The following is a 14,044-nucleotide window of genomic DNA, read 5'->3' as shown; positions in this document are numbered from 1 at the left end:
TAACCATGCATTCATCCAATTTGTGTGAGATGGTCATCAAAAATGATAATTAGGTGGCTCAATTCATTACAGATAATTATCATTAGTATATAATTAATTATAGACACAAGCTTGAAATGTGAAAAATAGGCCGGCATCTTGAATCTAGTATGTAAAATCCCTTTTTAACATATTTTTGCATTTATGACCGGTCCCATCAAACCAGGTTCAATTGTGAGTTCATGTGCGTTTTATATTAAAAAAAAAAGTAGATATATACTCCAGATGCAACTTTGCTAATGAAATCCTACTTTGAAATTCTTCACTCATTAATTTCACGAATGAAAAAAAAAATACTACTCGAAAAGATATTCTCCTCAATACATTTACAGAAATGAACAACGACAAACACGTTTTACTAGATCAATTATCCGTAATATTATTCAAAGGGTATATTACACAAAGCTGTCATTAGACATCATTTAACATTAACGTGTGATTATTTTTTGCACATTTATCCCAAAGGACGTCACGAGGAACCACGCGAGTCTGTGGCAACTGACAAGACCAAGCAAGCACGGTGACAATACCTCAGCTGCAAACACCCACGGGTGACTCACACACACACACACACACACACACACAAACACACACACACACACACACAGGTTATCATTTGGTTGTTCGTGACTTGTGGGGACCACCCTTTCTACAGGTTGTGGAGGCATAACATTTTTTTTGTAAAATGGCCACTGCCCAGTTAGCTCATACACGTCTTTAAATCTCTGGATTGACGAAGTAATGTGCTGATCATACTTACTGGGGACCCTGGTGAAAAAAGAGTTAATATGGTTCATGGGGACCTGTAACGGTTAGCTGGCATCGTGGTGCGGGTTCGTTCTCTCAAAGATGCAGTCGGACTTGGACACAGCGTGAAGGTAAGAAAAGACGATTAATTTACACTAACGAAACAGACTAGAACCAGAAAAACTTGCACAAGGCACTAAAGGCAAAACAAACAGAACCAGCATGGGAGCTAGAAAGAACTCTAAGCGCTAGCATGTGAGCTAGGGAACAAACAAAAAAAACATAGCGTGGAAGCTAGCAAGTACAAGAAACAGTTCTTTACCACAATTGGGAAACAGCGTCGTCACCTGTGGCGCGGAACAGAAACTAGGATGCGAGAGTGAGTAAACGGAAAAGGCAGGCTTAAATAAAGACATTAATTAAGAGGCAGGTGCGTGTCAAAAACAAGAGGCAGGTGACACTAATGCGTGACTATGGCAACGGAAACAAACAGGAAGTGCCACCAGGAACTAAGGAAGACAAACACTAACAAGATGTGATAGAAAACGGAACCAAAAACCAGAATATAACATGATCCGAGCAAAGGATCATAACAGGACCAAATTTAAATAATTTTGCATAATTCACACATTTATACGTGACTACTGAGGACCATTAAAGAAAACAAAAACAAACCACAACAAAACAAAACAACAAACCACCTTCGTTACGGGGACCAGGTGGAAGTGGTTAACTATACACGGAAGAAGTGTGAGCAGAGCAGCGAGTGCAGTACCAGCTACAGCCCGATGAGGGGGCTGCTGTGCAAATGTCTCACACTCAAACTAACCACTAAACATATTTTATGGGCCGAAGCTTAAAAAAAAATCACGTGGGCATCTTCAGAATGGATCTGACTATCACTTAAAAAGGTTTCCCTTTAGGGGACCTGTTTTTTTTTTTTGTCCCCATACCATCAGAGGTCCCCTAAAGGTGACTGTGTAAACAGGGCCATGTCCCCATTAAGTCAGCATTGCCAGAACACACACACACACACACACACACACACACAAAACAGCAAATCAAAGTGCAGGGAGTGATTTGTGTGTAGGCGCATGCTTGCGTGTGTGTGTGTGTGTGTGTGTGTGTGTGTGTGTGTGTGTGTGTCGTTCTAGCGTGGGCAGTGCTAGCTCAGCGCTTTCAGTCAGGCCAATTAATTACAGAGGAGTGGCGGACTGGAGACTCCGACAGTGTGTTGCTGCTGCACTACAGCACATTAGTCACGGTACTCCGCCTCCACCCGGACACATGTTGGTCACCGCTGGTGCCACAGATTGTGTTGTTGTGCGCCTCAAACTCCAAATGTTTGGCGAAACAAAGCAGGCAAAATGCGATTTCATTGTGCAGGGGTACCTAATGTTGTGTCCTACTGATATATACAGTATACTGGACTCGGTATGGCCAACTGGTGACCACCGGCCCCTCAGTGCACTTCTAAACATGATACAGCAGGGGTGCCCACACTTTTTCTGCAGGCCAGCTACTTTTCAATTGACCAACTCGAGGGGATCTACCTCATTTATATATATCATTTATATTTATTTATTTATGAAAGAGACATTTTTGTAAACAAGTTAAATGTGTTTAATGATAATACAAGCATGTGTAACACATATAGATGTCTTTCTTTCACAAAGACAAGAATATAAGTTGGTGTATTACCTGATTCTGATGACTTGCATTGATTGGAATCAGACAGTAATGATGATAACGCCCACATTTTCAAATGGAGGAGAAAAAAATGTGTCCTTTCTGTACAATACCACATGAAAGTGGTCGGTTTTTGGCATCTAATTCATCCAGCTTCCATACACTTTACAAGAAAAACATTGGCGGCAAATTCCGTAGCTTGCTTGATTGACATTCACGGCACCCGAGGGTCTTGTGAGATGACGCTGGCTGCTGCCAGTTCATTATTATGAAAAAATGACAGAGAGGAAGGCGAGAAACACTTTTTATTTCAACAGACTTCCGTCAAAACTCTAAAGGCCGACTGCACATTTCCTATCTTCACAATAAAAGCCCTGCTTCATGCTGCCTGCGCTAACAAAATAAGAGTCTCGGAAAGCTGGCGTGCACAAGTGATGTGCACGCCAGCTTTCTGAGGGATCGCTTGTGCACGCCAGTTTTCCGAGACTCTGTATTTAGTTAGCGCAGGCAGCATGAAGCAGGGCTTTTATTGTGAAGATAGGAAATGTGCAGTCGGCCTTTAGAGTTTTGACGGAAGGGACGGCGCGAAAGTCTGTTGAAATAAAAAGTGTTTCTCGCCTTCCTCTCGGTCATAATTTCATAATAATGATCTTGCAGCAGCCAGCGTCATCTCACAAGACCCTCCGGTACCGTGAATGTCATTTAAGTGACCTCTTGGTGAAGATTGATGATCACTCATTTTTAGCTCTATTTTTAAAAAAAAGCCTGGCTGGAGATGGACTGACACACCCCCCGCGGTCGACTGGTAGCTCGCGATCGACGTAATGGGCACCCCTGTGATACTGACTAAAAACAGCAGAGTGCCCTATTCATATAGAACAGGGGTCGGCAACCTAAAATGTTGAAAGAGCCATATTGGACCAAAAATACCGAAACAAATATGTCTGGGGGCACACAAAAAATAAAAGCCATATTACATACGGATAGTGTGTCATGAGATATAAATTGAATTAAGAGGACTTAAAGGAAACTAAATGAGCTGAAATATAGCTACAAATGAGGCATAATGATGCAATATAGCTAGCCTAAATAGCATGTTAGCATCGATTAGCTTGCAGTGACCAAATTTGTCTGATTAGCACTCCACATAAGTCAAAAACATCAACAAAACTCACCTTTGTGCATTCATGCACAACGTTAAAGGTTTGGTGGACAAAATGAGACGGAAAAAGAAGTGGCACCAAAAACGTCTTAGAAGGTCATACATGTAAACGAACTAAGGTGGGTTCAAGGACCGCCAAAATTAGTAGGACAAAACGGTGCTCGCCAAATACTCGAATCAGTGTATGTTTAATGTAAATATTGTGCTTTACAACAATTAGGGAGGTTTGTGTCATGTTTGTCCTCCTACAGAAACTATAATAAAACGAAAAATATTTTTTTTATATTTTTTTTCCTTTCATCTTTTTCCATTTTTTATACATTTTTGAAAAAGCTCCAGAGAGCCACTAGGGCGGCGCTAAAGAGCCGCGGGTTGCCGACCGTCGATATAGAGGATCTTTGACTAGCATTTCTGTATTAGGTCCTCAAAAACAGCTGAGCACCCATGTTAAATAGCGAATCTTTGACTAGCCTTTCTGTATAAGGTCCTCAAAAACAGCAACAATCCGCTGTCATGTAGAGGATCTCTGACTTGTGTTTTTGTATTAGGTCATCAAAAATAGCCAAGCACCCATGTCAAATGGAAAATCTTTGAATAGCATTTCTGTATTAGGTCCTCAAAAACAGCAGCGATCCCCAGTCATGTGGCGGATCTCTGAGTGCATAGCACCCCTCTCAAATAAAGAATCTTTGAATAGCATCTCTGTATAAGGTTCTCAAAAACAGCCGAGCACCCATGTCAAATAGAGAATCTTTGACTAGCATTTCTGTATCAGGTCCTCAAAAACAGCCGAGCACCCATGTTAAATAGAGAATCTTTGACTAGCATTTCTGTATAAGGTTCTCAAAAACAGCAACAATCCCCTGTCATATAGGGGATCTGTGACTTGTGTTCTTGTATTAGGTCATCAAAAATAGCCAAGCACCCTTGTCAAATAGAGAATCTTTGAATAACATTTCTGTATTAGGTCCTCAAACCAGGATCACACCCATGTCAAATAGAGAATCTTTGAATAGCATTTCTGTAGTAGTTCCTCAAAAACAGCAACGATCCCCTGTCATGCAGAGGATCTCTGACTTGTGTTTTTGCATTAAGTCATCAAAAACAGCAGAGCACCCCTGTCAAATAGAGAATCTTTGAATAGCACTTCTGTAGTAGTTCCTCAAAAACAGCAGCGATCCCCTGTCATGTAGAGGATCACTGAGTTCAGAGCAACCCTCTCTAATAAAGAATCTTTGAATAGCATTTCTGTATAAGGTCCTCAAAAACAGCAACAATCCACTGTAATGCAGAGGATCTCTAACTTGTGTTTTTGTATCAGGTCATCAAAAACAGCAGAGCACCCATGTCAAATAGAGAATCTTTCAATAGCATTTCTGTATTTGGTCATCAAAAACAGCCGAACACCCCGGTCAAATAGACAATCTTTCAATAGCATTTCTGTATTAGGTCATCAAAAACATCTGAGCACCCATGTCAAATAGAGAATCTTTGAATAGCATTTCTGTATTTGGTCAACAAAAACAGCCAAACACCCATGTCAAATAGAGAATCTTTGACTAGCATTTCTGTATTAGGTCCTCAAAAACAGCCGAGCACCCATGTCAAATAGAGAATCTTTGAATAGCATTTATGTATAAGGTCATCAAAAACAGGATCACATCCATGTCAAATAGAGAATCATTGACTAGCATTTCTGTATTAGGTCCTCAAAAACAGCCGAGCACCCATGTCAAATAGTGAATCTTTGACTAGCATTTCTGTATTAGGGCCTCAAAAACAGCCAAGCACCTATGTCAAATATAGAATCTTTGAATAGCATTTCTGTATAAGGTCATCAAAAACTACAACAACAATCCCCTGTCATGCAGAGGATCTCTGACTTGTGTTTTTGTATTAGGTCATCAAATACAGCAGAGCACCCTTGTCAAATAGACTATCTTTCAATAGCATGTCTGTATTAAGTTCCCAAAAACAGCCGAGCACCCCTGTCGAATAGACAATCTTTCAATACCATTGTTGTATTAGGTCCTCAAAAAGAGCTGAGCACCCATGTCAAATAGAGAATCTTTCAATAGCATGTCTGTATTAAGTCCTCAAAAACAGCCGAGCACCCATGTTAAATAAAGAATCTATGACTAGCATTTCTGTATCAGGTCCTCAAAAACAGCAGTGATCCCCTGTCATGTAAAGGATCTCTGACTTGTGTTTTTGTATTAAGTTATCAAATACAGCAGACCAGTATTTCTGTGTTGGGTCCTTAAAAACAATAATTTCCCCTCCAAATGTTACTGTAAATGGAAAAACAGTATTGCTGTTTTTATGTTAAAACAAAAAAAAGACAACTCAGTTGCCAGAATTGTACTGTAAAATTTACATTTGTTTTTTTTACTGTACGGCGATGACCAAGAAGAACGCGGAGTTGGAATATAATTACAACACTTTATGTACATATTTATATAATATTTACATATTGATATAATATGTAACTACAAGCTCCATTCACAGACAGAGTCCCATTGTTTTTATGAGCGGTCAAGCGAATCAGAAAATTTTTAAATTTTTATTTGTGGCGGCCGAAATTATTTTGTGGCGGGCCGCTACAAATAAATGAATGTGTGGGAAACCCTGACTTCATTGATACTTATTATTTCCATGCCAAATAAAATGAAGTGGCGGGCCACGAGTTTGACACCTGTGTTTATTAAAAACTAAAATATAAAAAAATATGGTAAGTTGCAGTAATTTCACCAAATGTAGTGTATATTACTGTAAATGGAAAAAATGTATTGCTGTTTTTGTGGTAAAAAAACAGCTCCGTTGCCAGAATTTTACTGTAAAATTTACATTTGTTTTTTTACTGTAAATAAGAAAAAGTGCAATTTTACAGTAAAATTTTGGCACCTGAGCTGCCGGTTTGTTGTTTTTTTTAACCGCAAATCAACCATTTTAGATTTTTGGATGTATTACTGTAAATGCCAAAACGACACCACAATTTAATGCTATAAAAAAAAAATTGTTTTTTTCCGATTAGAGAAAAACGATAAATTTCACAATTTTACCATATTGCTACTTTCACTTTTATTCATTATTAGTATTTATTTCTATTTAAAAAAATGATTTGAATGTTTGATCATATATTTTTGCATAATTAGACAATATTTAAGTTAACATAACATGGAGTACATATTTTACTTTTTTCCCAAAATAGAAAGAAAGTGTACATTTACAGAGAAACGTTACAGTACTTTATTGATAGGCTTTCAAGGGCCAAATAAAATGAAGTGGGGGCCACGAGTTGGACACCTGTGTTTCTTAAAAACTCAAATGTAAAAAAAATATGCCAAGTTGCAATAATTTCACCTCAAAATGTAGTGTATATTAGTGTAAGTGGAAAAACAGTACTGCTGTTTTTGTGGTAAAATTGTTTTTAAAAAAAGTTGCCACAAATTTACTGTAAAATTTCCATTTGTTTTTTTTACTGTGAATAAGAAAAACTGCAATTTTACAGTAAAATTTAGGCACCTGAGCTTCCAATTTTTTTTTGTTGTTGTTGTTTTTTTTTTTACCCTAAATCAACAACTGTAGATATTTTGGTATATTACTGTAAATGCCAAAATGGGACCACAGTTTATTACAGTAACGAAAAAATACTGTTTTTTTTTCATTTAGAGAAAAATGCTGTAAAAACCACTGTAAATTTCACAATTTTACCATGAAATATTTTGCTACTTTCCCTTTTATTTTTATTTGATGTATAACTTGCTTTGTAACCATTATTAATAGTATTTATTTCTATTCAAAAAATGGTTTAAATGTTTGATCATATATTTTTGCATAATTAGACAATATTGAAGTTAACATAACATGGAGTACATATTTTACTTTTTTCCCAAAATAGAAAGAAAGAGTACATTTACAGAGAAACGTTACAGTACTTTATTGATACATATTATTTCCAGGCTTTCAAGGGCCAAATAAAATGAAGTGGGGGCCACCAGTTGGACACCTGTGTTTCTTAAAAACTCAAATGTAAAAAAAATATGCCAAGCTGCAATAATTTCACCTCAAAATGTAGTGTATATTAGTGTAAGTGGAAAAACAGTACTGCTGTTTTTGTGGTAAAATTGTTTTTAAAAAAGTTGCCACAAATTTACTGTAAAATTTACATTTGTTTTTTTTTACTGTGAATAAGAAAAACTGCAATTTTACAGTAAAATGTTGGCACCTGAGCTTCCAATTTGTTTTTTGTTTTTTGTTTTTTTACCCCAAATCAACAACTGTAGATATTTTGGTATATTACTGTAAATGCCAAAATGGGACCACAGCTTATTACAGTAACGAAAAAAATACTGTTTTTTTTCATTTAGAGAAAAATGCTGTAAAAACCACAGTACATTTCAAAATTTTACCATGAAATATTTTGCTACTTTCCCTTTTATTTTTATTTGATGGATAACTTGCTTTGTAGCTATTATTAATAGTATTTATTTCTATTCAAAAAATGGTTTAAATGTTTGATCATATATTTTTACATAATTAGACAATATTGAAGTTAACATAACTTGCGATTACATGGAGGAATTTTTTTTGTTTCTTGCAAAATAGAAAAATAGAACACATTTAGTAAGAAACGTTACAGTACTTCATTGATAAATATTATTTCCAGGCTTTCGAGGACCAAATAAAATGAAGTGGTTTGGCCACATCTGAGTTTGACACCTGTGTTATAGAACATCTTTGACTTGCAGAGCGCTCATTTCATTAAGAAGATCTCTGATAATGCTTTTGTAATTTGTGACTTAAATATGAGCATTTTTGTCATTTAATGAGGTTAATGATATCAGAAAATAAACCACTAAAAGTGTGTCCCACCAGGCTTTTTAGTCGATTATTTTCAAACAGAAAATATTTCTGTACAATTTTGTATCCACTTTGTCAGAAATCTAATCATATTAGAGTTATGTCGTGCCAAATGGACCTTATTGTGTTAGTTGGCTGTAATAAGAGCAAAAGAACAGGCTTTACCAGAAGAATCAATAACCGCGGTCACTGTCCGTCATCGTCATCAGTGCATTATGACAAAGAACAAACACGTTAATGCGCCTCGGGCCGCTAAAATGTTTCTACCTTCAGTGCGCAGAAGATGCACGAGTCCTCCATGCACTTGTGCGTGGTCAGCTGGCGAAAGCTTCTGCGGAAGATGTCCAGGTGCCACAAAACCTGCCGCGAAATCAGACAATAAATCAATCAATGACGTGCAAGGCAAAGTTCTTTACAAAGTTAATATTATGAAAAATGGGCTGCATGGTCGAGTGGCCAAAAGGTAACATTTCGGTCTCAGTACGCCAAATGACTTTGATCCAGAAGTTTTGAGGCTTGTCTCTGTACTTTTTGGCGTAATGCAAACGGGATATTTGGTTACATTTGCGCAGAAGTAGCTTTCTTCTGGCGACTCGACCATGCAGCCCATTTTTCTTCAAGTGCCTCCTTAATGTGTCTCTTGAAACAGTCATAACACAATTTTTCAGAGAGTTCTGTATTTAAAAACAATATACGCCACACACACATCCCCTATCCAACGCCCTTGATGCAAATCCCTTAGGGGTGATGGACGGATGCAGCCTGCCACAGTGGCCCCCACTCCCTCACTTCTGTTGCGAGATATCTCGAGATGTACGTTGTAATATGAATATGTGCTTTGCACTGGAGGTTTTTGCCCACTTTAGACTGGGCCCCCTTAGGAGCCCAGTCTTGTGGCGACCCATCGCCATTCCTGATCTGTAACCCAGGAACTTGAACGGGTTTGTGCTGAAAACAAAGTTTTGTTGTACTTGTGCAATGACAAAAAAGACCTACCTACCTAAAGTTGTGCTTATAAGTTTACATACCCTGGGAGAATTGATCATTTCTTGGCCATTCTTCAGAGATAACGCAAAAACCTTTCTTCCACTCATGCTTAATGGTTGTGTAAAGCTATTTATTGGCAAACAACTGTGTTTACTCTTTTTAAATCAAAGTGACAAAAGAAAGTACCCAAATGACCCCGATCAAAAGTTCACATACCCCATGATAACATGCACAAAAGTTGACACAAACAGGTTTGAATGGCTAATAAAGGTTCCAATCCTCACTAATTAATGTGTGTCTATAGAAGGTCAGTGAGTTTCTGGGGTTCTGACAAGACCATTGCATCTTTCATTCAGTGTTTCTGGACTGTGAGTCATGGGGAAGGCAAAAGAATTGTCAAAGGATCTGCGAGAAAAGGTAATTGAACTGCATAAAACAGGAAAGGGGTATAAAAAGATATCCAAGGATTTGAGAATGCCAATCAGCAGTGTTCAAACGCTTATTAAGAAGTAGAAAATGAGGGATTCATGTAGACCAGCGAAGATTTCAGCCACAGCTGCCGGGAAAATTGTTCGAGATGCAAAGAAAAAACCACAAATAACTTCAGCAGGACTCTGAAAAATTGTGGTGTGGCTGTTTCACGATGCACAATAAGGAGGCACTTAAGGAAAAATGGGCTGCATGGTCAAGTGGCCATAAAGTAAAATTTTGGTCTCATCACAAAAGACTCCGGCTTATTAGTGATTCCTAGAGCTCAAAAAAAGTCTGCGGGCTATAGAGCGTTTTCCGTTCGGGCTCCAGTACTCTGGAATGCCCTCCCGGTAACAGTTCGAGATGCTACCTCAGTAGAAGCATTTAAGTCTCATCTTAAAACTCATCTGTATACTCTAGCCTTTAAATAGACCTCCTTTTTAGACCAGTTGATCTGCCGCTTCTTTTCTTTCTCCTATGTCCCCCCCTCCCTTGTGGAGGGGGTCCGGTCCGATGACCATGGATGAAGTACTGACTGTCCAGAGTCGAGACCCAGGATGGACCGCTCGTCGGGACCCAGGATGGACCGCTCGCCTGTATCGGTTGGGGACATCTCTACGCTGCTGATCCGCTTGAGATGGTTTCCTGTGGACGGGACTCTCACTGCTGTCTTGGAGCCACTATGGATTGAACTTTCACAGTATCATGTTAGACCCGCTCGACATCCATTGCTTTCGGTCCCCTAGAGGGGGGGGGGGTTGCCCACATCTGAGGTCCTCTCCAAGGTTTCTCATAGTCAGCATTGTCACTGGCGTCCCACTGGGTGTGAATTCTCCCTGCCCACTGGGTGTGAGTTTTCCTTGCCCTTTTGTGGGTTCTTCCGAGGATGTTGTAGTCGTAATGATTTGTGCAGTCCTTTGAGACATTTGTGATTTGGGGCTATATAAATAAACATTGATTGATTGATTGATTTAAAAACATATAAAAATACAATGAAAACACAGTAAATAAATGATGAATAACAATGTTTCCCCCAGAAAATGTGTTGGTTAAGATGGTGTCTCTTCGGCGGACAGACCGGGGAAGGGAGTGGGTGGGTGTAAAGATCGGTGTAACTCGGCCTGTCGCCACCACAGCGTGGTGGGGCAACAGACTACAGACTGCGGTGAAGTAGGCCGGCTTCGTCGCATGAAAAAGCCTACAATTTCTGGTTGTGTTTTCCGCTCCATTTACTGAATGGCGATATACGATATATATCTCAAAACAGTCCTAGTTACCTGAGATACTAAGTATTTCAGTATTTTGACTTAGTAAAATTCCAAGTCAAAATATTGACTTACTAAGTCAAAATTATGACATGCTTAGTAACTTAGTAAGTCATTATTTTGACTTAGTATGTCATTATTTTGTCATTAATTTGACTTAGTAAGTTACTAAGTCAAAATATTGACTTGCTAAGTCCTAATAATGACAAAATAATGACATACTAAGTCAAAATAATGACAAAATAATGACTTACTAAGTCAAATTAATGGCTTACTGTAAGTAAGCGTTTGCAATAAGGAGTTAAAAAAGGGGCCACATGCTGACATATGCTCAACTCATCATGCTTAATTTATTACAGCATTTCTGTAATAATAAATAATAAATAATAAAATCCCAACAGGGACGGCGTGGCGCAGTGGGAGAGTGGCCGTGCGCAACCCGAGGGTCACTGGTTCAAATCCCACCCAGAACCAACCTCGTCACGTCCGTTGTGTCCTGAGCAAGACACTTCACCCTTGCTCCTGATGGGTGCTGGTTGGCGCCTTGCATGGCAGCTCCCTCCATCAGTGTGTGAATGGGTAAATGTGGAAGTAGTGTCAAAGCGCTTTGAGTACCTTGAAGGTAGAAAAGCGCTATACAAGTACAACCCATTTATAACCCATTTATTTGGAATCATAAATATAACTAAATAAAATCTTGAATAACTAATAGGATAAAAAGGAAAAAAACAAATGACTTTAATAACATAATTAATATCAGGAAAAAGCCAAATTAAAAAAGTGGGTCTTGAACCTGCTCTTAAAAACCTTACACAAAGAAAGAAAAACGCGGCCAAGACCAATCAAACGGCGGCGTTAAAAAAAAATACAAAAAATCCTCCGAAGTGCCACGGCACGATGCTGGCACTCGGTCGTCATGGAAACACAACATGCTTCCCCCCCCCCAGGTGCGTCCCCTCGTTATCAAAAATAGCGAGTCGCGGAAACCACTTGAGTGAGGGTCATTTGTTCCGACAGGAAGCGAGGCTTTTTTACGCGGCGGGGACTATTTTCCGCACAATTTGCGACCACAAAAAAAAAAAAGAAAAAAATCACGATAACGGGCGAGGAAACAACCCAAATCACAAAGATGGCGTTTTCTTTTTCTTTTTTTTTTTTTAGATTAAAGTAAAATCACGACAAAAAAAAGTCTCCCAGTACTGGACAATGCATTAAAGTTAAGTTCAAGTAGCAATGATTGTCACAAACACACGAGGTGTGGTGTGATGTGTCCTCGGCATTTGAGCCATCACCCTTGATCACCCCCTGGGAGGTGAGGGGAGCAGCGAGCAGCAGCGGTGGCCACGCCCAGGAATCTTTTTTGCTGATTTAACCCCCAATTCCAACCCTTGAAGCTGAGTGCCAAGCAGGGAGGTAACGGCTCCCATTTTTATAGTCTTTGGTATGACTCGGCCGGGGTTTGAACTCACAACCTACCTATCTAAGGGTGGACACTCTAACCACTAGTTAGAGAGTGTAAATATAAACGGAATACAATGATTTGCAAATCTTTTTCAAGCCATATTCAGTTGAATATGCTACAAAGACAACATATTTGATGTTCAAACTCGAACTTTTTATTTTTTGCAAATAATAAGCAACTTAGAATTTCATGGCTGCAACACGTGCCAAAGTAGTTGGGAAAGGGCATGTTCACCACTGTGTTACATCACATTTTCTTTTAACAACACTCAATAAACGTTTGGGAACCGAGGAAACTAATTGTTGAAGCTTTGAAAGTGGAATTCTTTCCCATTCTTGTTTTATGTACAGCTTCAGTCCTTCAACAGTCCGGGGTCTCCGCTGTCCTATTTTACGCTTCATAATGCGCCACACATTTTCCATGGGAGACAGGTCTGGACTGCAGGCGGGCCAGGAAAGTACCCGCACTCTTTTACTACAAAGCAACGCTGTTGCAACACGTGGCTTGGCATTGTCTTGCTGAAATAAGCAGGGGCGTCCATGATAACGTAGCTTGGATGACAACATATGTGGCTCCAAAACCTGTATGGACCATTCAGCATTAATGATGCCTTCACAGATGTGTAAGTTACCCATGCCTTGGGCACTAATACACCCCCATACCATCACAGATGCTGGCTTTTGTACTTTGCGCCTAGAAAAATCTGGATGGTTATTTTCCTCTTTGTTCCGGAGGACACCACGTCCACAGTTTCCAAATATAATTTGAAATGTGGACTCGTCAGACCACAGAACACTTTTCCACTTCGCATCAGTCCATCTTAGATGAGCTCGGGCCCAGCCAAGCCGGCGGCGTTCCTGGGTGTTGTTGATAAATGGCTTTGGCTTTGCATAATAGAGTTTTAACTTGCACTTACAGATGTAGCGACCAACTGTAGTTACTGAAAGTGGTTTTATGAAGTGTTCCTGAGCCCATGTGGTGATATCCTTTACACACTGATGTCGGTTTGTTTAATGCAGTACCGCTTGAGGGATCAAAGGTCCGTAATATCATGGCTTACGTGCAGCAATTTCTCCAGATTCTCTGAACCTTTTGATGATTTTACGGACCATAGATGGTAAAATCCCTAAATTCCTTGCAATAGCTCGTTGAGAAATGTTGTTCTAAAACTGTTCGACAATTTATTTACAAAGTGGTGACCCTCGCCCCATCCTTGTTTATGAATTACTTAGCATTTCATGGAAGCTGCTTTTATAGCCAATCATGGCACCCACCTGTTCCCAATTAGCCTGCACACCTGTGGGATGTTCCAAATAAGTGTTTGATGAGCATTCCTCAACTTTATCAGTATTTATTGCC

At 39.2% G+C, this 14,044-nt stretch overlaps 1 protein-coding gene across 3 annotated transcripts in view; it reads right to left on the bottom strand.

Moving 5' to 3' along the window:
• usp54b (ubiquitin specific peptidase 54b) overlaps positions 1-14,044 on the bottom strand; it is a 160,691-nt gene that overhangs the window by 102,370 nt on the left and 44,277 nt on the right. For all 3 annotated transcript variants that reach the window (XR_009807721.1, XM_061907485.1, XM_061907486.1), the window contains exon 3: positions 8,768-8,860. Coding sequence is in view for 2 of the 3 variants with exons in the window: in XM_061907485.1 (XP_061763469.1) it covers positions 8,768-8,860 (93 nt within the window). In the remaining variant the exon portion in view is untranslated. The remainder of the gene's footprint in view (positions 1-8,767; positions 8,861-14,044) is intronic.

Source organism: Nerophis ophidion, linkage group LG08 (assembly GCF_033978795.1).
Source record: "Nerophis ophidion isolate RoL-2023_Sa linkage group LG08, RoL_Noph_v1.0, whole genome shotgun sequence".
NCBI classification, from domain to species: domain Eukaryota; kingdom Metazoa; phylum Chordata; class Actinopteri; order Syngnathiformes; family Syngnathidae; genus Nerophis; species Nerophis ophidion.
This window is presented reverse-complemented; position numbering and strand designations above follow the sequence as displayed.